Below are 16,918 nucleotides of genomic sequence, written 5' to 3'. Positions count from 1 at the left end.
AGCATGTAAGTATAAAATAAATACTTGGGAATCACTCATTTCTCCACTAATCCTACATTAAATGATATACACATGAAGTGGCTATAATCATACTTACCACAAGTTATAAAATAATTATCACACTGAAAGACTTTATTAAGACTTTCATTTACTTTGCAGCTTTAAGGGAAAGCCACAGATAAGCAAGGTATAGTTTTAAGCAAGCTCAAAAGGAGTCAAATGCAAATATTTTATTGGTATAGAAAAGAAACATAGTCCTAGCTGGTTTGGCTCAGTAGATAAGAGCATTGGCCCGCAGACTGAAGGGTCCAGGGTTTGATTCTGGTCAAGGGCACATGCCCAGGTTGCGGGCTCGATCCCCAGTAGGGGGCGTGCAGGAGGCAGTGAATCAATGATTCTCTCTCATCATTGATGTTTCTATCTCTCCCTTCCTCTCTGAAATCAATAAAAATATCTAAAAAAAGAAAAGTTAATGCAATATAGTGGTTACAAAGGGCTAGAGGGAAACAGAGTGGCTGTTAATGGGTGTTGACTTCTTTAGGGGGAAATGAAAATATTCTAAAATTGATTGTGATAATAGTTACCCAACTCTGTATATTGATTAAAAACCACTGAATTGTATATTTTACATGTACAATGATGAATTGAATGTTACATGAATTACAGTATCTCAGTAAAGTTGTTATTTTAAAAAGAAGTTAATACAATATAACCCCTGTATCATTCTATTTTCTATACAATTTTAACAAGTCTGGTTTTCTAATTTGTAACGAAGCAAAAAACAGACACAGTAAGAAAAGCTAGGACTCCCTTGGGCAGTAACAACGACAGTGCAGCAGTCAGCTCATTCACAGTCAATGTAAGGAGAGGTTAAACACATATTTCAGTGCTTCTAAAGGAAATCAATGTCTAACAGTATAAGTGTATAACACATGATGACCCTTATCAAAATTTAGGGCAGAATTAGATTGTGATAAAAACTGTAGAACTCTGTAAGTACATTAAAATGTAATAAATTGTACACTTAGAAAAGCAAAAACAAAAATAGTACATACTATCATTTGGAAAGATTTTCACTGAACATGCTTATTAAAAAAGAAAATGTGAGAGGCTTAAAGTAATCAATCTTAAGGAGCTTAAAGTGGTAAAAGCTCTGGAAATGATTTTTCAGAATGACTCATCCCATTAGTCCTACGGAAATGGATTTTATTATTGCAATTAGATTGTGCGTGCTACGTGTGCCTTTCCTGGCCACTGCATTCGTCTTACTGTGGAAATGAAATAGTGGTCATATGTCAGAGAAGTATAGCCAGTCCCTTACTAAAAGTATTATTATTTTAAGCAAACACTTTAAAAGGAGCATTCCAAATGTGGGTATCCAAAATTTCAAATATCCAGAGACATAAAACTTATTTTAATGACTCAATATAAAGATGGAAAAACTGAAATACTATAAACACAGACTCAGTGCCTACCAAATTATGGCCTTGACTTTAAAAAGCACATCATAATTGCTCTGTAGTTCCCTACTGCCGGCAGGACACAAATGCTGCTTCAGCGGAGCATCTCTCACAGAGCTCTTATAATTTTATATATGGATGTAGATCATATAGATAAGCAAGTTCCACTTAAAAGCATCATTTACTGTGTCATTAAGTTCTGATTTTATCATCTTTTTATATATTCTAGAAGAAATGCGCTCCAAAACCAAGAAATCAAATTAACTATACCCAGTCCCAAAGAAAGCATGAGTCACAAAAGAAAAAAACAAGAATTAGAAAGCCAATAAACATGCAAAGAATGTTTTGCTAACTTAGAATGCTTTTGCACAGCATGATCAGTGTCCTTTATTCCTGGCACAGGGTGAAAAACAGGACAGGAAAGTAAGAGAGGTCTTGAATTTGAGTTGGTTTATTTTGTTTTAAACTAATTTTGGATTAAGACATAAAACACATTACTTCTAAGTTTAAATTAACTTTTTATTCTTTTAAATTCTCGCCCAAGAATATGCTTATTGATTTGAGGGGGGAGGGGGACCCTAATCGGGGATTGAACCCACAACCTAGGTATGTGCCCTGACTGAGAATTGAACTTGCAAATTTTCGGTATATGGCAGGGGTCCTCAAACTTTTTAAACAGGGGCCAGTTCACTGTCCCTCAGACGGTTGGAGGGCCAGACTATAGTTTAAAAAAAAAACACTATGAACAAATTCCTATGCGCACTGCAGGCCCGGGACGAGTCGGCTGCTAAGCAGGACAGGCAGCGGCACCCGGCGGGCCAGATAAATGTCCTTGGCGGGCCGCATGTGGCCCGCGGGCCATAGTTTGAGGACCCCTGGATGAGATGACACTCCAACCAACTAAGCCACCCAGCCAGGGCAAAATTACCTATTTTTAACTTAATTACCTATTTTCTTTTACCTGTTTCAAATTATCTACTTTGAATAATTCAAGCCTCTATTCCCTTTCTTATTTGGCTAAAACGTCAACTTCCTATGAAAACTAAGCTTTGAAAATAAACTTGAGAATTCTAAATCTCTCAATATATATCTGAGAAACTATATTTACCTAAAACCAAATCAGACCCTGCCCTCTTTGCCCAAAATCCTAAAGCAGTTTCCCCAAACCCTAAGGGCTATAAGCCAAGCTCATGAACATGCTTTTATTTTCCCACTCTTTCTCCCTCGTTTCCTCAAATAAAGAACGAGTGCTCGATTGTGTGTGTGTGTGTGTGCTGTATGTGTGTAAATACCTTTTTTAATATATTATATTGTGATTTTAAGTATATATTTTGTTATAACAATACTAGTGGCCCAGTGCACGGATTTGTGCACATTGAAAGGAAATTAATTAGAAGAAAAATTCGTGCAGTAATTACATTACTGTAAAAAAGTTACATGTCAAAATAGTATATATAATATAGTATTATAAAATTGAAACACGCGAGCAACTGGTGCCAGGAGAGCTTTATATGTATCACACATGCGCGAGTCAATGTTTACTTTTAAATTGCCAGTGCGTATCATATGTACCAGCAGGTTGGTCACCTAGCCTTCTATATATATAACTAGAGGCCCAGTGCACGAAATTCATGCACTGGGGAGGGAGGTTATCCCTGAGCCCAACCTGCACCCTCTCCAATCTGGGACCCGCTCGGGGGATGTCTAACTGCCAAGGGGGATAGGTCCTAAACCGGAAGTCGAACATCCCTCTCACAAACCGGGACCACTGGCTCCTAACTACTCGCCTGCCTGCCTGATTGCCCCTAACCACTCCCCTGCCAGCCTGATTAACACCTAACTGCTCCCCTGTTGGCCCAATCACCCCCAACTGCCCTCCCCTGAAGGCCTGGTCACCCCGCAACTGCCATCCCCTGCTGGCCTGGTCACCCGCAACTGCCCTCCCCTGCTGGCTATCTTGTGACGATATGGGGGTGGCCATCTGGTGACAATGTGAGGGCGGCCATCTTGTGACGTGAGGGTATGAGGGTCAATTTGCATATTACATCTTTATTATATAGGGCTAGAGGCCTGGTGCACAAATTCATGCACCAGTAGGGTCCCTCAGCCTAGCCTGCGGGATCGGGCTGAAACTGGCTCTCCAACATCCTGAGGGGTCCCGGATTGCGAGAGGGCACAGGCCAGGCTGTGGGACCCCACCGGTGGACAATGGGGGCCGGGGAGAGATGCGGGAGGTTGGCCAGCCAGGGAGGGTTCCAGGGCATGTCCAGTCCGTCTTGCTCAGTCCCAATCGGCCAGACCCCAGCAGCAAGCTAACCTACTGGTCAGAGTGTCTGCCCCCTGGTGGTCAGTGCACGTCATAGCGACTGGTCTACCGGCTGACTGTCTCCCCCTGGTGGTCAGTGCACATCACAGCGAGTGGTTGAGTGGCCTTAGCATATGATTAGCATATTACGCTTTGATTGGTTGAATGGATGACCAGACAACTGGACATTTAGTATATTACGCTTTTATTATTTATAATAATTTATCCTATATAATAAAAGTGCAATATGCTAATTAGACTGGACAGCTTAACAACCTTCCAGACGTCCTTCTGGACAACCTTCAAGACGAAGCCGGGGCTGCGAGGGTCAAGCCCCTTGCACAAATTTCGTGCATCGGGCCCCTAGTATATAGATATAAAATATACATACATATACATATAGATAGATACTGACACAATAGTTTCTCACCCTTACCTCTCAGCATCCTGCTTCTTCTAATTAGAACATTTCCCCCTTTCCCCATCTCATTCCCCTAGATAACTGCTAATACTCAAAAATTTATCACTTCCTCTAGGAAGCCTTCCCAGTTTGTTGAGAGCTTGATTCTAGACTTGGAAATGCCACACAGGAAAGAACAAAATGGGAAAAGAGACTAACAATGAGTAAAGAGGGGTAAATAGAGGTATCCAAGGTACTGGTAATGTTGTATTCTTAACCTGGACAGTGGATACACATGTTAGTTTAATTATAATTCTTTAAACCACAGATATTTAACTTACATTCTTCTTTTGTGTGTGTGTGTATATATATATATATATATTTTACAAAAATATTTTCTTCCAATAGTAACTTTTTAAAAATGTTTTTACTGATTTTAGAGAGGAAGGGAGAGATAGACACATCAATAGGCTGCCTCCTGCACACCCCCTACCTGGCCAGGCATGTACTCTGACCAGGAATCGAACCTGCAACCTTTTGGTGCATGGGATGACGCTCAACCAACTGAATCACACTGGCCATGGCAGAGAACTATTTTCTTAAAGAAAAGTAAATGTCCTGGCTGGTTTGGTTAAGTGGATAGAACGTCGACCTGTGACTGAAGGGTACAGTGTTCGATTCCGGCCAAGGGCACATGCCCGGGTTGCAAGCTCGATCCCCAGTAGGGAGCATGCAAGAGGCAGCCAGTCAATGATTCTCTCTCATCAATGATCTTTCTATCTCTCTCTCTCCCTGTCGCCTCCTCTTTGAAATCAGTAAAAATATATTTACAAAAAAAGTAAAAAATTTGTTAATAAAAAGTTGAAATAAAATTTATTTTAAACGAATAAAAATTTCAAAGGATTTGTACTTCCTGAATGTGATAACTGTGTTGTGGTTATACAGGAGAATGTCCTTGTTCTTGGGAGAAAACACTAAAGTATTTACAGACCAAGTAACAACATGTCTGCAAGTCTCAAATAGTTCAAAAAAAGGAAACACATGGCAAAATGTTAACAACTGAAAAATCTTTGTGAAGGGTTGGTCTATGGATATTAACTAACAATGTAAGTCTTCTTTAGGTTTGAAATTTTTCAAAATGAAGAAGCATGTATAGAGCCTTCCCCCAAAAAGGGTTATGTTATAGAAAGAGCCAATGTACAGAAAGAAAAAGAACTATGTAGGGAATGGGAATATATCTGCGCTCCACTTCCCACCACTTAAAATCACTAACGATCTCCCTGTCAACACCCAACAGGTGCTTTTCAGATTTTACTGGCTGTTCTCTCTTCTCCAGTCTCTTAACCTTCCTCTCCTAATGTAGATGTGTCCCCAAGGTTCTATCCTTGGCCCTGTTCTCTTTTGGGGTATCTAATCTATTCCCATGAGCATATGCTAACACTTACACTAACAATTTCCAAATCTCTCTCTTTAATACCACTCTCTGAAGATATGTACACACATTTTTGTGTCTAACTACTCCTCACTGTTCAAAGCAAACTCATTACCTGCAGCTCAGTCCAAGCTTGTTTCTCCTCTCATCCATATTTCTTATCTCAGTGACTGGCCAAAAGCCACATTGTTCAATGTCTAGGTTTCTCGAAACCAAGGGTTTTTTCACATTTTTTTGTGTCCTCTGTGGCAGGCGGAATTTTGGCCTCCATGTCTTTCATTCCTGGGAGTTAAGACTGTGACTACATAGTTATCTGGTAAAAAAGGAGTTTGTGGATGTCATTGAAGTTTCTAATCAGTTGACAATAAATGTGGAGATTATCCTATTTATGTGTGTATGTCTAATGTAATCACAGAAGCTCTTAAAAGCAGAGAATTTTCTCTGGCCAAAGTGAGGCAGCAGAAAGATCTGAGGCCATTAAAGGACTCAAGGTTTCATTGTTGGCTTGATGACGAATGGAAGCACACATCCAGGAAAACAGGGGCCTTACTGCCACAACCGCAGTATTTAGAACCTGCCTGACTGTGAAAATACAAAGTGCCTCAGATGCCAAATAAAAGGGCTATTCCTTCTAGCAATGGAAATGCGGGTCAGAAATGGGAAGTGATAGGTCAGGACCCCCTGGACATGACCCAGCCTGCTGGGGTTGAGGGTGTTCCTCTCCCAACCCAAACCTACAGAAAAAGAATCAAGTCCTTAACCAAACCTTCAAGAAGTTCCACAGTCATCTCTACACCTGCATAACCTGTCCAGGACAACATCTCCCGCATCTGTTCGTCGGAAAAGACAGGCAGGCACATCGACGACTCTAACTCAGGGTCTGAAAATTCAAAAGCTTAAAACGACACCTTGAGTCAAGGGCAACGCACGCACCAGTCCTCCGGTAAACAAGAGGATAAACAGCATAATCAATGAGAACTCCGTCTGAAGAAGAGAGAAAGGAAAGCTCCGGAGGAGATGGTGCGAGAACAATCGCGCGTCTCCCAGCACAGGCGTCCCCGAGGCCGCAGGGAGCCCGCCCCGCTCCCAGCAGCCCCCGAGGTGGCAGGCTCGCCCCGCTCCTCCGCACCAGGTGGCGCGCAGGGGCAGCCCCCGGGAACAGGGCGCCTACCTCTCGGCGATGTAAAGAGTGCCGGTGCCCAGGCCCTTGCCGTTCAGCACCGCCTCGGTATCGGGCTGCTGCTGCCGGAGCCCCTCAGCCGAGCCCGGTGGCGGGAAACTTTTGAGGAAGCTCATTGCGGTAGTGAGGGCCAAGATGCAGACCGAGATGGAGCTGAAGCACAGGAAGACCCAGCTCACCGCGTCCCGCTCCGGAAGCGATGGCAACTGCCCCGGAAGAGCAACTTCATCTGTACCGGATTTGAACGCAATTCACCATAGAGACGAGGCGCTCTAGCTAGCGCTCGGAAGCCTGAGCCGGCCAGGCCTGTTTAGTCACGTGGGTCTCCTCCCTCTCCCTCTCTCCAGGCTCCAGGCTAGGAATTACGGAGCATTCTCCCCCACATCCTACTCCAGGGTCGGCATAGCACCCCTGTGAGAGAGGAAACACAAAGAATTATAAATCCTTTTTTCTACAAAAAGGGAAACGGAGGCCTGAGACATAGAGTCCCTTGCCTGAGGATGCACAGGAAGTAGAGACCACACTGAACTAGAGGTCAAAGGTCTCCTAACTGGGTTCCAGGCTCTTCTCACTTGAACCCGCCTGCTTCCGGCTTGTTCACTTCTCCTCGGCCAGGCTGCAGAAGTCAGTCTAGGTCCTGACGCCGCCCTGGTATCTCCATGTCTCAAGCAGGCAAATGAACCCAAAGAGGCAATCAACTCCGGGGGAAGAGCTGGATATGTCTGTAAGGAAACGGGGTGTCGAAGGGAAAGAATCCACCAGATTTTGAACTGCTTTACTTCTTGGTTAGGCACTGAAGAGCAAAGTAGTTAAGAGCCATGAAAACCTTAAGTGATCATAATAGTAGCTAAAGGTAACCAAGTGTTATGCGCCAGACATTGTTCTGTTCATAGGCTCTCTACCTGTGTTATTTCTTTTTTTTTAATATATATTTTATTGATTTTTTACAGAGAGGAAGGGAGAGGGACAGAGAGTTAGAAACATCGATGAGAGAGAAACATCGATCAGCTGCCTTCTGCACACCGCCTGCTGGGGATGTGCCCGCAACCAAGGTACATGCCCTTGACCGGAATCGAACCAGGGACCTTTCAGTCTGCAGGCCGACGCTCTATCCACTGAGCCAAACTGGTTAGGGCCTGTGTTGTTTCTCCATTTTCCTCTTTATGACAACCATATGAGAAAGTTATTGATGCAGTTTTACAGAGGAGAGGCCTGAGGCATTAAATTCAAGAGCAAGAGGTTAAGCCATGGCCGGTAGCTTGGCTGATAAGAGCCTCATCTCCTACCTAGGCCATGGTTGCGGGTTCCATCCCAGGTCAGGGGACATACAGGAATCAACCAATGAGTGCATAAATAAGTGGAATAACAAATCAAAGCCACCCCTCTCTCTGTTAATAAGGAAAAAAAATTAAAAAGATCAAGAGCTTAGCCATGAAAGACCAAGTGGAATTCAAGTAAGTCAGTCTCTCTAGGCATCACTTTCTTGCCTATAAAATCAGTGTGTTCATACCTTTGCTGTTGGACCTTGTGGCTGGAGGATGGGAGGTCTACAGTTTTATTTCTATCCTTTGAATAGTTGAAGGAATTTTAGATTTTAAATTGGGATTATTTTGTTGGTAGTGAGACTGGAGGAGGGGCACTCAGAGCAGGGAGAGTGTTACAATGTTGTTGCCATATTATACAGGTGAGAGATTGGCAGTAAAGGAGGGACAGGTTCTAGAGCTATCCAAAGGTAAAATCCTCAGGACCTGGAGACAGACTGGGGGGAAGTGGTGGTGAAGGTGAAGATCAGGATGGATGAGGAAGAGAGAAGTCAACGACTATTCCTTAATTTCCAGCCTAAGTCATTGAGTGAATTCTGACTCATTTCTCCAAGATGGAGAATTCAAGGGGAGGAATAGGCTTTGAAAGTAGCTAACCAATTGAATATTGGTAATGACTAGTTTGAAGGTTCCCATGGGACATCTACAGTATATGTAGTTGGCCATTTCGTAAAACAGCTAATGCTTTGCTCAGAAACAGAATCCCCCAATAACACAGGGAGAACATTGGCTAAAACCTGTATAATGGATAACAGAAGTCAATACTACAGTTTGCGCTCACCCGGCTGTATGGAGTCTTACTGATGGTAATTTTGTTGTAAAGCCAAGGGCCCAAGGGGGTGGATTGTGCAGGAAAGAGTTATCATAGCAAGCCTGAGAATGCTTATCCTTAGAAAGGCCTGCTGGTAAGTTGGCCCTTCACTACTGCCTGGGAACTTTGATTTAAAGAGGGTCCCTTGCCGAAACCGGTTTGGCTCAGTGGATGGAGCGTCGGCCTGCGGACTGAGGGGTCCCGGGTTCGATTCCGGTCAAGGGCATGTACCTTGGTTGCGGGCACATCCCCAGTGGGAGGTGTGCAGGAGGCAGCTGATCGATGTTTCTCTCTCATCGATGTTTCTAGCTCTCTATCCCTCTCCCTTCCTCTCTGTAAAATATCAATAAAATATATTTTTTAAAAAAAATAAAGAGGGTCCCCACCACCCTAACTGGGTAGCTCATTGTGCCTAAATTGTTTGGGCAAACAGTATGGTTTATGCTAAACACCTGCTTCCTTTCCTTCTGAGGGTCTGTGATTTTGGTATGTGCTAGGCAAGATGGCTTCTGTGTGATCAGTTTCCAGTAAAACCCTGGGCACTGAGTCACTAATGAGCTTCCACAGAAAAGCACTTCACAGGTGTGGTCTCAACTCATTGCTGGGGGAATTAAGTGCATCCTGTGTGACTCCACTGGAAAGGCCCCTTGAAAGCCTATGCTTAGTTACCTCTGGACTTTGTCCATATACCATGTCTCTTCACTGATTTTGCTTTGTGTTGTTTCACTAAAAAATCAAAACTGTGAGTTTGACTATAGGATAAGTCCTGTGAGTCTTCCTAAGGAATCACTGATCCTGGGGATGGCTTGGGGTCCTCAGCACAATGACTAAGTGGGATTTACCCCAGGAATAGAAGGTTGGTTCAACATGAAAATCAATCAATGTAATATACTATCCTATCTAATAAAGAGGGAATATGCTAATTGACTCACTCCATCACAAAGATGGCTGCACCGACACCTGAGGCCAAGTTCCCATAAGGAGCCTTAACGAACAATCAGTAGGGACCTGAGGCTACGCCCTCCCCCACCCAGCAGGGCTTGACAGGGGAGTTCAGGCTGTGCCCCCAATATGGCAGGGCTTGACAGGGGACCTCAAGGTGGGCTTCCCGTCCTGGTGCCGGGCCAGGGGACCTGAGGCTATGCCCCCTGCCCAGCAGGGCTTGACAAGGGTGGGACTGGCCTGGTCTGGATCTAGCCTAATGAGGGGGGTCCAGCCGGGTCTGGGTCTCCCGCGATTTTGTGGTGTATGTGGGTGGACAGGGACTTGACTCTGGGTCCCATAGTGAGCCCCAGACTCTGATAGGAGGAAGGTTTTCATATACATTTTACTAATTTTCTTTCATCTCTGACACTTCTATTATAGAGAAAGGGCAAATAGCAATATTAAATTATTTCCTCTAATTAATCCCCTTTTAATGTGCATGAATTTCGTGCATCGGGTCACTAGTACTAATATAATAGAAAGAAAACCACATGATCACCTCAGTGGATATAGAAAAAGCATTTGATAAAATCCAACTCCCTTTTATAATAAAAAACACTCACAAACTAAAAAATTAGGAGTGGAAGGGAGCTTGATAAAGGACACCTAAGAAATACTGTCAGCTAGCATACTTAATCATAAGACTGTTTTCCTGCTAAGACAAGGAAAAAGACAAGGATGTCCACTCTTGATATTTCCAGTCAACATTGCATTGGAGGTTATAGCCAGGCAATTAGGCAAGAAAAAGAAAAAAAAAAGAATTCAACTGTTTCTATTCACAGATGACATCATCTCGTATCTGTAAAATCTTAAGGAATCCACACACATACTTTTGCTATTGCGCTTTCAATTGTTTGGGTATATATATATATCCAGTTGCTGGATCATATGGTAATTAAATTTTTAATTTTTTGAGGAATCACCAAAAAACTCTTCCATAATGACTGCACCATTTTATATTCCCACCAACTGTGCACAATGGTCCCCATTTTGCACATCCTCACCAACACTTCAGTTTTATTTTGTTTTTTATAGTATCCATCCTAATGGGTGTAAGGTGTGGTTTTGATTTCCCTAATGATTAGTGATGCTAAGTATATTTTCATTTGCTTATTGGCCATTTGTATATCATTGGAGAAATTTGTTTCAGTCTTTTGCCCATTTTAAAATCAGATTGTTTTATTGTTGAGTTGTAGAAGTTGTTTATATATTCTGATTATTAACCCCTTATCAGATAAACAATTTGCAAATATTTTCTCCCATTCCACCGGATTGCTGTTTCACTCTGTAGTGTCTTTGATGCACAGTTGTTTTTAATTTTCATTTTGATGTAGTAAAATTTATTTATTTATTTTTTTATTGCCTGTGCTTTGGGTGTTATACTCAAGGAATTATTATTGCCAAATCCAATGTCATGAAGCTTTTTTTTCTGTTTTCTTCTAAAGTTGTTATAGTTTTAAGCCTTTCATTTAGGTCTTTGATCCATTTGAGTTAATTTTTGCATATGGCATTAGGTAAGGGTCCAATGCCATGTTTCTGCATGTGGATATCTTGTTTTCCAAATACCTTTTGTTGAAAACATTTTCTTTTCCCCATTGAGTGGTCTTGATACCCTTGTCAAAAATTATTTGACCATATATGTGAGAGTTTATTTCTTGGCTGTGTATTTTATCTCATTGGTCTATATGGCTGTTTTTATGTCATATGTCTTTTTACTACACTGCTTTGACTACTGTAGCTTTGTAGGAACTTTTGAAGTCAGGACATGTGAGTCCTCCAATTATTTTATTTCTTTTCAAGTGTGTTTTTGCTATTTGCGTTCCCTTGATATTCCATATGAATATTAGGGTTAATTTTTCCATTTCTCCAGGAAACACATTTTAGTGTTGACATTTTAACAATATTGTCTTCAGATCCAGGAACATGAGATGTCTTCCCATTTATTTGTGTTTTCTTTAATTACTTCCAGCAGCATTTTATAGTTTTCAGTGTGCACGTCTTTGGTTAAGTTTATTCCTAAGAAAAAAAATCCATTATGTTTCTATACACTAGCAGTGAACAACCTAAAAATGAAATCAAGAAATAAATTCCAGCCCTATCCTGTTTGGCTCAGTGAATAGAGTGTCGGCATGTGGACTGAAGGTCCTGGGTTTGATTCCAGTCAAGGGCATATGCCTGGGTTGTGGACTTGATCCTCAGTAGGGGGTTTGCAGGAGGCAGCTGATCAATGATTCTCTCTCACCATTGGTGTTTCTATCTCCCTCTCCCTCTCTGAAATCAATTAAAAATATATTCTTTTTTAAAAAAAATAATTCTATTTATAATGCCATCAAAATAAATAAACTACATAAGAATATATTTACCAAAGGAAAACCACAGAATATTCTTGCAAAAATTAAAGAATAGCTGAAATAAAAGGAAAGACAGTTCATGTTCATTGATTGGAAGACTTACTATTGTTAAGAATACAATATTCCCCCAAATGATCTGTTAGGGACAAAAATGGAATATTGGGGACTAGCTATAGTTATAAGAAATATTAACCATGCTCTGTTAACCGTGATTATCTTGTTCTGATTAAAGAAAGGATATTCTGCCAAAACCGGTTTGGCTCAGTGGATAGAGCATCGGCCTGCGGACTGAAAGGTCCCGGGTTCGATTCCGGTCAAGGGCTGTGAAATATCAATAAAATATATATATATATATATATATATATATATATATATATATATATATATATATATATATTTTAATATATTTTATTGATTTTTTTACAGAGAGGAAGGGAGAGGGATAGAGAGTTAGAAACATCAATGAGAGAGAAACATCGATCAGCTGCCTCCTGCACACCCCCTACTGGGGATGTGCCCACAACAAGGTACATGCCCTTGACCGGAATCGAACCTGGGACCCCTCAGTCCGCAGGCCGACGCTCTATGCACTGAGCCAAACCAGGTAGGGCACAATAAAATATATTTAAAAAAAAAGGATATTCTAATCCGGCTGGGATTTGTACACCCCTGTGACCTGGGAGTTCACCTTGGAATGTGGTCCATTCTCAATTAAGAATTGCCTATTATCATGGAAAAATTAACAAGTTAGTTGCCCAAACAATGGAGTCCTGCCCCAGCTAGCATTGCCTACTTCCCCATGCCTGTAATTCCTACTTCCCCATGCCTGTAATTCCTACTTCCCCATATAATCTTTGTCCTACCCAATATAAGCAACTGGCTTATGGGGAGTTGTAGAGAATATTTTTGTGGATGACATGCTCGCCCATAATGCTAGCAGTATTGGAATAAATGCTCATATATGATTCAACCCTGTCTCTCTGAATTGGCTCAAGTAGTGACAGGCAGCCTGGACCTATTGGTTGTCCGGATTCAGATCTACATATTAAATATAATACCTATCAAAATTCCAATTGCCTTTTTCACAGAAATTGACAATCTGAACCTAAAATTCATATGAAATTCAAGGTACCCAGAATAGTCAAAATAATTTTTTTTAAGAGCCAAGTTGGCTGGTCTGGTGTGACTCAATGGTTGATTGTCGAGCTATGAACCAGGAGGTCACAATTTGATTCCTGGTCAGGGCACATGCCCAGGTTATTGGCTCAATCCCCAGTAGGGGGCATGCAGGAGGCAGCCAATCATGATTCTCTCTTGTCATTGATATTTCCATTTTTCCCTCTTCCTTTCTGCAATGAATGAAAATCCTATATAATAAAAGCCTAATATGCAAATCGACCGAACGGCAGAACAACAAGTCACTATGATGCACACTGACCACCAGGGGGCAGACACTCTTCGCAGGAGCTGCCCCCTGGTGGTCAGTGCACTCCCACAGGGGGAGCACCGCTCAGCCAGAAGCTGGGCTCAGGGCTGGCAAGTACACTGGTGGTGCTGAAAGTCTCTCCCGCCTCCACGGCAGGGCTAAGGAGCAGTGAGCCAAGCGGTAAGGAGCAGCGAGCAGATGGACAGTAAGGAGTGAGGGCTCCTGGACTGCAAGAGGGCGCAGGCATAAAACATAACTTTTTAAGACAATGAATTAGATAAGTTTTCTAGATATCACATCTAAAACATGAGCAAAGAGAAAAACCAGAAATTGGATATCATCAAAATTAAAAACCTTTGTATGCCGAAGAACACCATCAAGAAAGTAAAAAGACAACCTGCAGAACTTGAAAACATATTTGCAAATCATTTATCTGTTAAGAGTTGGGTATCCAAAATATATAAAGGATTCTTACAACTCAACAATAAAAAGATAATCCAATTGAAAATGGGCAAAGAATTTTTAAGATGTTTCTGTAAAGAAGATATACAAGTGGCCAAAAAGCACATGAAAAGATGGTCAATGTCATTATCAGAGAAATGCGGATTAAAACCACAATGAAAAACCACTTCTTATCCACTAGGATGGCTGTAATAAAAAAGACTGATAATAATGTTATTGATGTGGAGAACTTGGAACTTCCATGCATTGCTATGGAAATGTAACAAGATTCAGATTTTGTGTAAAACAGTTCAGCAGTTTCTTGAAACAGAGTTACCATATGATCTAGTAATTCTATTTCTAGGTATAAACTTAAGAGAATTGAAAACCTGTGTCCACACAAAAACTTGAATACAAATGTTTATTATTCTTAATAGCCCAAGAGTGGGAACAATTCAAAAATCCACCAACTGATGAATGGATAAACAAGATGTGGTATATCCATATAGTAGAACATGATTTACCCATGAAAAGGAATGACGTGCAGATTTATGCTAAAACATGGATGAAATAATGAAAACATGCTAAATTAAAGAAGTCAGACACAAAAGGCCACATATTATATGATTCTGTATATAAATGAAATGTCCAGAATAGGCAAATCCTTACAGATAATGGTGAGTGCTAGTAATATGGGATTTCTTTTGGGGATGATGACAACCTATTGAACATACTGAAGACCATTGTACACTTTAAAATGGTGAATTCTATGGTATATGAATTATATCTCAATTTTAAAAATCAAGAAGAAAGGCTTTTAAATAAAATTTTCTGTATTTTTGTTTTGGAAACTATGGCATGAGCACATCCAGATTATTGAAAGTGGCTGTCATAAAGAGGTCAATCATCCTGAACACTGTTTCTCCTAGCCTTCTCTCCCCCTCTCGTATGCCTTTCCTGGTTATGGGTCCTTACCTCTTATCCTTGCCTCCTTGACACTGTCTTGATTCTCCTTATAGCATCTCAGTAAAATTCCAGCCCTGCCTTCTGGATCAGCCTGAATCTGAAGCTGCTCATTTCTTGCCAGCATAGATCAGCTTTCACTCCATTAAGATAAAATCTAATTCAAGAATTTCTTTACCTGTTTTTTTAAAGATATTTTCCTACCTGGTTAATATCTCTCTATGTAAAAGCCTAAGCAACCATTCGACCATTCGACTGGTAGCTATGACGCGAACTGACCATCAGGGGGCAGACGCTCAATGCACAGGCATGGAAACATGGAATAGATGGGAGGGGGAAGGAGGAAAGGTGGCAAGAGATTAACCAAAGATCTTATATGCATACTAAAGGCCTGGTGCATGGATTCATGCATGTGTGGGGTCCCTAGGCCTGGCTGGTGGGTGCTAGGCCGAAACTGGCAGTCTGATATCCCCCAAGGGGTCCCGGATTGCAAGAGGGTGCAGGCCAGGCCAAGGGACCCTACGGGTATATGGATCCATGCACCGGGCCTCTAGTATCCTATATAATAAAAGTCTAATATGCAAATTGTCCCTTTAACCAGGAGTACATCCAGGGGGCGGGGCTGGCCACCACTGTAGCCCCTCCCCCCAACTGGCCCCTCCTCTTCTGGCAGCGGTTGCAGGCAGCTGGAGGAAGAGAGGCCCTGGCTGGTAGCCGGCAGCCGCTAGGTACCCTACACATGCACAAATTTCGTGCACTGGACCTCATATATATGTGTGTGTGTTTTTTTTATTGATTTGCGAGAAAAACATTGATGAGAGAAATATCGATTGGCTGCCTCTTGTACGTCCCCTACTGGGGATCGAGCCCACAACCCAGTCACATGCCCTGACCAGGAGTGGAACTGGTGATCTCTTGGTGCATGGGATAACACTCAACCAACTGAGCCACACTGGCTAGGGCCGGTTAATTTTTTTTCTGGTTAATATTTTAAATCAGAATTGCAAATAGAGATAGACTCCACAGTTTGTTAGTAAAAAATGATTTTTCTGTGTATTCCAAGAGTAAGGAAAATCTATCAGATCAACATTTGTAGATGAGAATCATACTCAGGTTGGTAGGGCCTCTTAAAGTCATCTGGTCTAACCTCTTCTGAATGTATAGAGCTATTATTCTCCTGCCAAGTGCCATTTCAGCCTAAACCCAAACATCCCCTACTGGTGAGAATTCACTCCCAAGTTATTAGAAAACTGTAAAACAGTTTTTCTATAGAATAAACTGAAAGCTTTTGCTTTAAGGCTTCTGCCCTCTGATCTAGTTCTGTGCTCCCACAAGGCCACACAGAACAAGTCCAAGGCCTCTTTAATGTGTCAGTTCTCCAGAAGCTAAAGATAGAAATCAAGAATAGCTTTCTAAAGAATTCACCTACTTGGCAAATAGCTTTAAAATTATTTTGAGGAAATGGATGCACTTGCAAATTTACTTTCTAGATAGTGAAATCCATTTATTTCTGGGGTGATAAAAAAACTTCAACCTTCATTAACTGTTATTGAAAATTCTGTTTTCCATGTGCCATGAAGTTTAAAATAAACTAAATTTGCAAACACATCATGCTAAATACATCCAATTATTTAAATATTTTATTATGACAATTGACATATATTAAGCGAAAGAAATGACAGAAGTATAATAAAACATTTTTAAAGAAAATGTTACACAATTCAGCCAATAGCTGTAAAATAGCTTTAGGCCTACCTTATAACACCAAGAGTTCTGATCAGACTGTAGTGAGACATTGAACATTTCATTAACAAAAATATTGGCACCAGCCACAACATATTTT

At 41.4% G+C, this 16,918-nt stretch overlaps 1 protein-coding gene across 2 annotated transcripts in view; it reads right to left on the bottom strand.

Moving 5' to 3' along the window:
• CLNS1A (chloride nucleotide-sensitive channel 1A) overlaps positions 1–6,985 on the bottom strand; it is a 33,019-nt gene extending 26,034 nt beyond the window's left edge. Inside the window, exon 1 of one of the 2 annotated variants that reach the window (XR_013959129.1) lies at positions 6,769–6,984. Coding sequence is in view for 1 of the 2 variants with exons in the window: in XM_080643032.1 (XP_080499158.1) it covers positions 6,769–6,893 (125 nt within the window). In the remaining variant the exon portion in view is untranslated. Of the gene's footprint in view, positions 1–6,768 lie in introns of both variants that reach the window. The other variant, XM_080643032.1, reaches the window with a different exon arrangement.
• Between the last annotated feature and the right edge of the window lie 9,933 nt (positions 6,986–16,918).

Source organism: Plecotus auritus (genome assembly GCF_963455305.1).
Source record: "Plecotus auritus genome assembly, chromosome: 9".
Lineage (NCBI taxonomy): Eukaryota > Metazoa > Chordata > Mammalia > Chiroptera > Vespertilionidae > Plecotus > Plecotus auritus.
This window is presented reverse-complemented; position numbering and strand designations above follow the sequence as displayed.